The following is a 10912-nucleotide window of genomic DNA, read 5'->3' as shown; positions in this document are numbered from 1 at the left end:
TATCTTTTGGTTTAGGATCTAGACGTCAAACTTTATTTCTTTCAAATTCAGCCAATTCTGATTGCATAGAAACAATCCAATCAGGAACTTCCATTGCAATCTTTATTTTTTTTGGTTCAAATTTTGAAATAAACACATTAAACATGAAAAATTCCTAGTGAGAATTGAGTACCTCATTCTTTGCACGAATCTGAGCCTTGTTTATATTCTAGCTTGTGAATCACCAAGAATTTGTTGATATCGATGATTTTGAGTCCATTTATCCATTGGAGGATATGATGGATCAAAGTCCGAAGGTGCATCTTCGAATGTTTCATCATTCTCTGATCCTGCAATTGACACATTATCAGTCGAATCATGAAAAATTTTATATTGATTATTTGAAATATTTGTTTCTTTATCATTTTACTACCCCTCGACAAAATTATCTTCTTGATGCTCCCCCTCGACACCAGCATTCGTTCTCCCATTCTCCCTCTCGAAAGAATGCTCCCCCTTAACATGAGTAGTCGATGTTAAGTGCTCCCCCTCCACCTTATCATTTTGTAAAACTGGCAGACTTTCGTTATACACCGGAGAATTTGTTGTCGAATGATGATCAACAGTTTTTTCAATTACTGTTGAATCCTTAATATGTTTCGATGCTTTAGCAATTCAATTATCCTTAGGATGAATTTCAGCATCAATAACCCTATTAGGAGTACCATAAATTAAATCATAATCAAAATCTAATGAATTAACACTTTCAGAGTCAGAATTTGATTCATTAATAATTGGTTTGTGTTCAAAATGTTTTTTAACACTTTTGACATAGTGATCATCGAATGTGAGATTAAAAGTTTCTTCGATCTTCCTTGTTCGCTTGTTGAGAACCCTGTATGCCATAGAATTTTAAGAATATCCTAAAAATATTCCTTCATTAGCCTTAGACTGAAATTTTGAAATATTATCCTTAAGATTCATAACGAAGCACCTACAACCAAAAACATGGAAAAATTTTACATTCAGTTTCTTGTTTTTAATGATTTCGTAAGGGGTAATATCGAATCTTCTATGAAAAAAAGACTGATTTTGAGTAAAGCAAGCAGTAGAAACAACTTCTGCCCAGAGATATTGTGGAAGATTTGCATATGTCAACATCATCCTTGCTGCCTCACGTAATGAAAGATTTCTCCTTTCGACAACGCCATTCTGTTGAAGTGTGTAAGGAGAAGAGAAATTGTGCCAAATTCATTTATTAGCCAAAAATGAATCGAGAACCTTGTTCTTGAACTCAGATCCATTATCACTCTTGATTTTGCAAACCTTTTTCTTCAGACTTAATTCAATATGTTTGATAAAATCGATCATTACTTGAGTTGTTGTTTATTTCAAATGAAGAAAATATACCCAAGTAAACCTAGAAAAATCATCAACCATAACAAAAATGTACCTCTTCTTGTTGAGTGTTTCAACTATCGAAGGACTACAAAGGTCTATATGAAGAAGTTCCAAAGGTTTGACGATCTTGGAATCAATCACAATCGGATGACCTTGCCTATGTTGTTTTCCTTGTTTGCAAGCTGCACAAAGAGAATCATTATCAAATTATAATACAGGAAAACCTCGAACAAGTTCTTTCACCACCAATTTGTTCAAATTCCTAAAATTCAGATGTCATAAGCTTCGATGACACAACCAGCTTATATCTTAAGAAGCCTTCGAAAGTAAACAAACAGAAGGAACACCAACAATCGGTTTGATGTCAAGTGTAAACATATCTCATTTTCGTTTTGATTTAAGAAGAACTTTTTTTCGATGTTGGATATTACACTTCCTTCTTCATTAAAAACAACTTGATTTCTAGTACCCACAACAAGTTGCAAAACACTTATCAAATTGTGTTGAAGACCTTCGACATAAGCAACTATGTTGATTGTCAACTTCCTGCTAGTCACTTTCCCATAACCTTTGACCTGACACTTGTTGTTATTTCCAAATTTCACCACACCAGCATTGTCCAGACTTCAAAAATCTCTCAGGTTTTCCTTCTTCCCATTCATGTGACGAGAGCAACCACTGTCGATATACCATTTTTCATCGTATTGCTTGTCACACAAAGCCTGCAATCATGTAAAGAATTTAGGTCCCCAAGGTTGTTTGGGTCCTTGGTTATTATAATAAAATACTTGAGGTATCGACGATCCAATTATCCGGTTTCGAACTTTTGTTTTTACGCTATCAATTAAGTCCATCTCATTATTTAAGGGTATCGAAATGTAATCACTCGAAGATTTAAAGTCAACATAACCGCACCTCATTCTTCTTAGGTTGTTCTTCTTGATTTTTTCTATCAAAACTTATATCCATTTTTTAGCAGAAGGATTTGATTCTTTTGACGAATAACTTCCATTTGAGGATTCATTCAGATACTTCTCATATGCATTCTTAATCTGTTCTTGAGAGAATTTCCCAGATTGAAAACTCTTTCCCTTTCCTTCCAACCAATGATTTATATTTTGCACATTTGTTTTTCCTTTCACAAATGTAGCGTTTGTGGTTTGTTTTGAAGGTGGGTTTTGAAAATGAGGTTAATCAGGCTTGAAAGATTCATTTCTTCTCCCTTGAAATTTGAATTTCTCAAAGTGTCTAGTTAGCACTCATGTCGAAACATGAGGATTATAACAATTCTGAAATCGGTTTTGATAACCAACATTATTATTTGGAAAAATTGTATGTGAATTTGAAAACTGATTTTGATAAGGAACACGATGATAAGTCTTTTGTTTGTTCGATTGAGAATCACGTGTCTGAAAAGTATTTTGTGAAAATTTTGGATTGTTAGAATTCTTAACAAAACCTTTTTGTTGACTTTTCACATAATTCTCATGATAAGAAGTTTGAACAATTGACTTTTGATTTAGTTTCAAAACTTGTCCCTTGTCTTTAGAAAAATCTTCTTGTTATTTCAAAGGTTTTGACATTGATTTCTTTTCACCAGAAAATGGATTTTCTGATGTTGTCTTAACAAATTCAGACTTTCTCTTTTCAGATGGTTTGGAAGAAAATATTTGTTGTTTCTTTTTGGACACGTAAGTATTTCTATAAGCTTTGTTTCGTGCCTTATTCATTGAAATCCCATTTGCTTGTGAAATCCTTTGAATCTTTTCTTTTGGGCTCTGAATTTTATTAATTGGATTTTCAAAAACTTTATTATTTGGTTGTTTCTCAACCTTTGATGATTCATTTTTAACCACCCAAGTTCGATTTGGCTTTTATCTTTGGAAAGTGTATGAGTTTTTGGTAAGATTGTTCTCAAATGTGCTTTGAATTGAGAAAAATCCTTCCTTCAAAGCTTTCATATTGTCCTCCTCAACCAATTTGTTTATTTCTGGTTTCACGCTATCTCCATGTCCATTTGTGACAAATACTTGGTTTGAAAAGACAACATTGTCAGTGCACTTGAAGTTTGGATAAACCACATAATTAGGTTCAAGATAATGAGAACTTTTTTCTTTCATGGTTTTGTCAAATTTCTTCGTTTCTTTATACACCTGATCTTTAGCAATTCGTGGAATTTGTGTTTCTTTCAAAACATTTGGATCTTTTGTTTCCTTCGAAACCTCATCATCATCATCATTGTCAGTCTGACTATCTTCGACAGTCACATGGTCAGGGTTAAAAACGTTCGAAGTAGGGGATTGGTCTTTATTAACTTTAATATTCAAATCTTGACATTTTTCTTTACCCTTAGTTAACGATTTGACATTAATGATAGATAACTAAGAACAATCAACAACCTCCTCTACTTTAATTTCATTGATATTGTCATCTCCGATATCAGCAAAGTTGCTTTGAGAGTCAGAAGTCGAATTCTGATTCTTTTTCAAAATCTTGATTTTTTCATGTGCAATCAAAGTCTTATTAACTATATCAACAAGATCATTAGCATCTAAATGTTCATCAATTTTCACTATTCCATAGCGATATCTATTATCAGGGACTTTATCAATGTCTGAAATAGTCATCTCAGAATCATATGAAGTAGCATCACCTTTTTCCCTTTCGAAAGATAAGAATGGTAGAAGCTTCTTATGTTGTTCTTTACTTATGTCACTAGAATGATGCAATTCAGTTATTTTACAATAGAGTCTTTTAGCAGAATTACAATAAATATTCCTTTGTTTTAACGAAATCCTATTACCTCCATTAAAACTATCTATATTAATCATAATGTTTGTTATTTGCATCTCTAGATGATCTATTTTAGCCTTCTTCGCCTCCAACATCCTTTGGGTTTCTACTAACTGATTAGTAGATTTTTTAGCCTCATTGCTAGCAGATATCACTTGATTATTAACATAAGTAACAACATCATCAAACTCAGTTAACATAGAATTATAAGCACTTGAAGGAATATTAAATGATTGAAGTAGAGAACATACCTTCGAAGTCATTGGTGCTTTGTCTGCTGATGTCAAAACAAAGCAACGACCAATAATCTTCTCATCTTCATCCTCCTCAAACTTCACAAACATGGCTCCATGTGTCAGATTTATCATTTCTTCGTCATCCGAGCCTGAAGACCATATTTGGTATTTGATCTCATCCTCATATTCTCCTCTCGCTACTAGTAACATCCCTTTCGACTTTGCCCTCAATTCTTCCAGATTTTTGGAATAGTATGCTTCATCCTTAACCCTATTCATCTTTTCTTCTTTCTTTTTCAGCATATAGTCATTTACCATGTGATTTGCACCATGACAGTAATGACAATCAACTCCCGAATCTTCAGCTTTAACCTCCTTCTTCTCAAACTTCTTCTCATCACTAACCTTCCTAGTGTTGCTTCCCCTCATTTCACCAACTTTCAACTTTCCATTGAATGGATTCTTATAAAACTTCTTTACTCTATTGTTGAAGTAAAAAGCCACCGCTTCGTCATCAGAGTTGACGATAAGACCTTCGTCTTCAGAGCTTTCCTTCTCAGTAGCTTCCATCCCCCCTACTCTTCCCAATACTTTCGAAACCAAAGCTAATGGACCTCCCAGATTGATTTTTGACTCTTCAGCTACTTCATTTACTTCATTTTTGTGAGCTTTTAGCAGATTGTAATGATCATTAAGAGTAAAAAAATCGAAATTTTGTTGTGTCTTCATCATCAAACTCACATTCCTCCACTCTTTGGGAAGTCCCATTATGGAAGTAAGGTTGTATTCCATAGTAGATCTGGTAATTCCATACTTATTGCACTTGTAGATGAGCTTGTTTAGACGATCATAGTATAATTCGATCGATTCACCATCTTTTTTCTTAAACTTCCATAATTCAATTAGACATTTCCTGACTGAACTGATTTTGGTCTTGTCAGTCCCCTGATACTTTTCCTTTAGTGTATTCCATATGTTTTTTGAAATTTTGGAAGTTCAAACTTAATTATACACTACAGGAGGAAGATCACCGTGAAGGTCTCTCATGCATTTTTTTTCTCATTCTTCTGTAGCCTTTCAGTTTGTTCAGTAACACTTTGAGTTGATGCAAAATTTCCAATGCTTTGAATGGATGAAGGTGGATGAACATCATCAATAATGCACTTCCATATCTCTTCATCGATTCCATTTAAATAATCCTCCAGTCAATCAGCCCATTGATCATAATACTCTTGAATAACCATAGGAATCTTAGTTGAAGATCCTACCAAATGCGAGAAAGAAGTCATAGTATTCATGTTGAAGTTCGCCATTGATGTATGGAGGAATTTAGAGAAAAGCTTGAGAAATTTGAGATTAATAAGATTAATCAAATAGGAAATGAACACGGAACACTAGATTTGACAATCAGAATGCAGAATCAAATTAGAACTGAAGGTCTACAAAAATTTTCAGTATCAAAAAGTGCGGAAACTTTTGAATCTAGAACGAGATTCAAAAATTTTTGATACAGAAGAAAATCATATCACAACAGTTTGATTCCTTCTCTGATACCAAATGTAGTTCCAATTGAATCGACTAATCAAACAAAATCAGAGTTAGAAATGATTTGGAACAAAAGATCTAAATATAGTCTCTTTGGCATGTTGTATTGCTTGATCTGTTGAATACAAGAGGTTGAAAGAAAATATGAATACCAATTAGGAAAAGTTATTAACCTCTAAAATATCCTTCCCATATTTGTAGGGAAAACTGAAAGCACAAAAAAATATAAGGACTTCAGCATCTAAGCTTCGTCACAAAAGTAGTCCTTAAAATAAACATACAATCCAAAATTTCGATATTACAAGTAACAAAGATAATTTTGACATCTCACAACCTTCGAACCCTAACTGATTATTTGCTTATGCTTCTCGGCAGATGAAGTCGCATGAGGCGCAATATCCTACTAATGGCCTGGAGTTGGGGGCAGTGGTGTTTGCCCTCAAAATTTGGAGACATTATATTTATGGGGTCGGTTGTACTGTTTACACGGATTACAAGAGTTTGCGATATCTTATGCTCCATCCAAATTTGAACATGAGGTAGTGCAGATGGCTAGATGTGGTCAAGGATTATGACCGCAAGATCACTTAACATCCAGGTAAAGCAAATGTTGTAGCGGATGCCTTCAGCCGCAAGTCTGCTGGATCTTCAGTTGGAGAGATGTGTATGAGGATATTCTTTGATTCTCCACTTTTGGGTTAGATCAGATAGGCTCAGGCAGAGGGAGTTAGTAAGGCAAACTGGAAATAGGTGAGGATCAAGGGTGAGATCGACAAGTTTGTCACTTATAGTCGAGGGTTGTTGACCCGGAGTGGTCGGGTTTAGGTTCCATTTTCTGGTGGGATCAGGTAGATAGTGTTGGAAGAGGCTCATAAGTCTCGCTTTTCTATACACCTGGGAGCCACCAAGATGTATCGGTATTTGAGATTGAGTTACTGGTAACCATGTATGAAGAGGGAGATAGTCTGGTTCGTTGAGAGGTTCTTGACATGTAGGATGGTCAAGGTCAAGCATCAGAGGCCGCATGGAAAGTTGTAGCCTTTAGAGGTTCCCATGTGGAAGTAGGAATAGATCACCATGGATTTTAGCACCAATTTGTCAAAGACTACCAAGGGTTTTGATGACATATGGGTCATCTTGGATCGATTGACCAAGAGTGCCCACTTTTTTGCCATCCGAGAGAGCTCTTCGGCCGAAAATTTGGACAATTTGTACGTATTGGAGATTTTTTCTCGTCATGGGGTTTTGGTCTCCATTGCTTCAGATCGAGATGTTCGCTTTACTTCCTATTTCTGGAAGAAGTTCCACGAGGAACTGGGCACGAGGCTACATGTCAGCATTGCTTATCACCCGTAGACTGACGATTAGAGTGAGCGGACCATCTAGACGTTTGAGGATGTGATACGGGGTTGTGTCATAGATTTTGGTGGGAGTTGGGATTCTTACCTACCTCTTGTGGAGTTTTTCTATAACAACAGCTATCACTCCAGCATTGGTGCCCTACCTTTTGAGCTCTTATATGGTCAGAGATTTCGTACCCTGGTATGATGGAGAGAGGTTGGTCATAGGTTTATGGGAAGGACTGAAGTAGTCCTTCAGGCCACAAAGTTTATTCAGCAGATCAGGCAGAGACTACAGACAGCTCAGAGGCAGCAGAAGAGTTATGTTGACTGGCACCAATCAGAGTTGGAATTTTAGGTTGGTGATATAGTATTAATGAAGGTCTCACACTAGAAGGGTGTGATACGCTTCTGGAAGAAGGGGAAATTGGGTCCCCTGTATATTGGACTATTCCATGTGATAGTCAGGGTAGGTAGGGTGGCCTACCAGTTAGATTTGTCAAGTGAGCTTAGTTAGATCCACAACATTTTCCATGCCTCCTAGTTGCGGATATGAGTGTTGGATGGTGAGGCAGTGGTCCTTGTGGATGATATTATGGTCAATGAGCACCTGAATTATATTGAGAGGTCAGTTGCTATATTGGAGAGAAAGATGAAGTTCCTGTGTAACAGGGAGATATCTTTGGTAATGGTTCAGTGGCAACATCGGAGAGGCTCCGAGTGGACCTAGGAGCTGGAGGTGGAGATGCGAGAGCATTATCTTGAGTTTCTAGAGACGGCTGACTTCGAGGATGAAGTCTAGTTCAAGTGGAGGAGAATATTAATATCCCAATGATGAGGTACTTTTGACTTTGACCTTAAGCATGAAGATTGTTTGCATTCTAGCCCTTGTGCATGGAAAAAAGTTGTAAAATGGCCCATAGTCGCATTTTTGTAAAAAGTAAGCAAAAGGAACTTACTTTGGGCGTGCAATCTTGGTATGTTGGGAAAAAGTCCCTCTAATGGAAATAGCATTGTTTGGCGTACACCGGGCGTACCATGTGTACGTCGGGCGTAACTCGTCTGGACAAAAATCCTAATCCAAAGGTTTTGGATCCTATATATTCAACCTTAAGTCCCATACCCTCACCCCACTTCCAACCTCCATTTTTTGAGATGTCTTCTTGCAAGCCCTAGCCCTATTTATTTTATTTTAAGACCTATGAGTGTGTTTTTGTGTCTTCCAAAGGAGGAAGAAGGTGGTGGTGAACCTTAGAGGCTAGAAGCAAGCTTGGATTTGGAAGTCTTGCATCATTATCCATCTCCAGAAGGTAAAAAGTTCCCACCTTGATGATTAACTTGCTAGATCTAGCTTGCATGACGATAATAAGAGCTTTTGTCCCCAAATATGGCCTTTCTTGTGTATGGCATGCTTTAGAACACTTGGGCTGTCCTTTTGAACGTATTTCCATGTCTTGAATCATAAAAATATGATCTTGGCCCCTTAGATTCTTTCATGCAAGCCATTTAGATCTTTAATGGTTAAGATAAGTTAGGTTTTTGTTGTTAGGTTTGACTTAGACATGTAGAACCATAAAGTTGGACACTTTATGGTTTTGGATGCCATTTGGGGCTAAGACTGAAATTGGATGTTGTGACTTAAGGAAATAACTCCTCAAAATGAATTTGTCAAGATATCGCGTATGTTGGGCGTAATCTGTCGAATGTCGGGCGTACGCCTAAGGGAGGCCATTCTAGATCGTGTATATGCGAGGCGTACGAGCCGAGTACGCTAGGCTTACATAGTCTAGGTTGATTTTTCTTGACCCTTTGATTTTGACTTTGACTAAGTTTGACCAAGTTTGATTTGAGGGTATTTTGGTTATTTTGAACAGTAGTTGAGTCTTCATCTCTATCTTTTGAATAGGTGACCTCTAGAGTCGGTATTTGGAGAAGTTTATCATTCAACTTTTCATCAAACTGTAAGGTTAGTTCTTCTGACAACCCAAAAAATTTTCCGTCACGGTATCTCGTTCTTGTCAGTAAAACCATTTGTCTAGCAATTTTTCCGTTAACATTTTGGATTAGGTCATTTTATTTTAGACTTTAATTATGACCTCGTGAGTATCCAAACCCGTTAGAAAAACGTGAAAACACCCCAAATTATTATTTGGAAAAATTTTACTTTTATTCTGTCGGGTTACAAACAATTAAATCGGGTACGACCAAAAGAATTGTTTAACGTCAGTATCGGGTAGATTTCCACCAGGCCACAAACTCAAGCCTTATATAAAGGATGAGTGAACTTCAATTTAGCTTTTTACCACCACCTCATAACTTTCTCTCTCTACTCTCTCTCATCAAATCCAAGTTTTGATCCAAAATCATCCATTTTAAGGTCCAAATTGGTAAGAAATCCATCCTAGCTCATAGTATAACATCTTTAGCTTTCTAATTCGTGTTTGAATCATGAAATAGGACCAAGAACTTGTGTTTATGGTCTAGGAGCCTCCCCAAACCGTGAAGACCTATAAATGGGGTTTTTGAACCCCAAAACCCTTTCAAATCACTTCTAGTGCCTAGATAAGGCTTAAGGACTTGCATGTACGATATTTGAACACCAAAATCTTACCATTTGAAGAGTAAACATGAGTTTACGGTCCAAGAACATGCTTGGACCATAAACCCTCATTCATAGACCATAAAGTCCATTTAAGGTGTTAGATTGCCCCTTAAACACCTCCAAAAGCTTCCATAAGCTTCCATGAGTACATAGAACCTTATATTCCTTCATGACATGCACCAAAACATACACAAATGAGTCACACTTGAGTTTATGGCCGAAGAACAATCTTGGACCATAAACACCCCTTCTTGGACCATAAACACCTCCAAAGGGTGTTAAAGTGCCCTTAACACCTTGAATGGCTTAGAATTGGACCTAGAACTTTGTATGCTTAACCTACAACCACCAAAACACATGATTCATGGACAAACATGAGTTTATTGCCGTAATCTCATGTGTTTAAGGTAGTAAACTCACCAAGAACATCTTCATAAACCATAAACTCCTTTCCAAGGTCAATTCAAGTCCCGATCACTTCCTAAGCCATGGAATCAACCCTAGAAACTTCCCTTGTGCATTGTAAGACAATTTAGCACCCAAGAACACACCAACCATGAGTTTACGGCTGTAAACTCATGGGGATATGTTCATTTGACCATAAACTCCCCTAAGGGCTTACTCTTGAAGAGTAAACTCCATATCTAGGCCATACACACCCTTAGATGCAACCCTGATCACTCCAAACACTTGAAATGAAGTGTTTTCGCGACTAAAAGTGTGTATCCTCAACTAAAAGTGTTTTCACGACTAAAAGTGTATATCCTAGAGTGTACTCAAGCCCCGAAATGACACTTAGCATCCAACCGACACATTTCTCGTCCGGTGAGTTCATACCCCTACTCTTTTTCCGTGTTTTTCAAATGTTTTCAGGGGGGGAATACAAGCAAAAGTACAAGAAATCTTGTACTCAAACTTATTATTTCAGTTCAAATGTTCATATTATGTATGTTTTTAATATCGAAAACCATATTAACCAATAGTTCGAATTGCAAAGTTAGCCTTCTGACTAATAG

At 36.7% G+C, this 10912-nt stretch overlaps 1 protein-coding gene across 1 annotated transcript; it reads right to left on the bottom strand.

Annotated features, from left to right (window-relative positions):
• Positions 1–201: 201 nt before the first annotated feature.
• On the bottom strand, positions 202–5177 carry LOC111885248 (uncharacterized). The gene is made up of 8 exons (XM_023881519.1): positions 3780–5177; positions 3411–3728; positions 2978–3158; positions 1433–1562; positions 1261–1318; positions 1003–1191; positions 453–627; positions 202–329 (listed from the first exon to the last, which is right to left on the bottom strand). The coding sequence occupies exons 1-8, from the start codon at positions 5175–5177 to the stop codon at positions 202–204; spliced, it is 2577 nt and encodes an 858-aa protein (XP_023737287.1).
• Positions 5178–10912: the final 5735 nt, after the last annotated feature.

This window comes from Lactuca sativa, chromosome 5 (assembly GCF_002870075.4).
Source record: "Lactuca sativa cultivar Salinas chromosome 5, Lsat_Salinas_v11, whole genome shotgun sequence".
NCBI classification, from domain to species: domain Eukaryota; kingdom Viridiplantae; phylum Streptophyta; class Magnoliopsida; order Asterales; family Asteraceae; genus Lactuca; species Lactuca sativa.
Note: the sequence above shows the minus strand (reverse complement) of the source record. Positions and strands in the feature narration are given on the sequence as shown.

Excerpts from the sequence above, each read along its gene's own strand:
- LOC111885248 (XM_023881519.1), bottom strand. The coding sequence starts at position 5,177 with ATGGGACTTCCCAAAGAGTGGAGGAATGTGAGTTTGATGATGAAGACA. Across the intron at positions 1,563-2,977 it reads ATCAGAAAATCCATTTTCTG|CTTGCAAACAAGGAAAACAA; the intron begins GTGAAAAGAAAT and ends CTCTTTGTGCAG. Across the intron at positions 628-1,002 it reads TTAAAAACAAGAAACTGAAT|GATTCAACAGTAATTGAAAA; the intron begins GTAAAATTTTTC and ends AAACATATTAAG.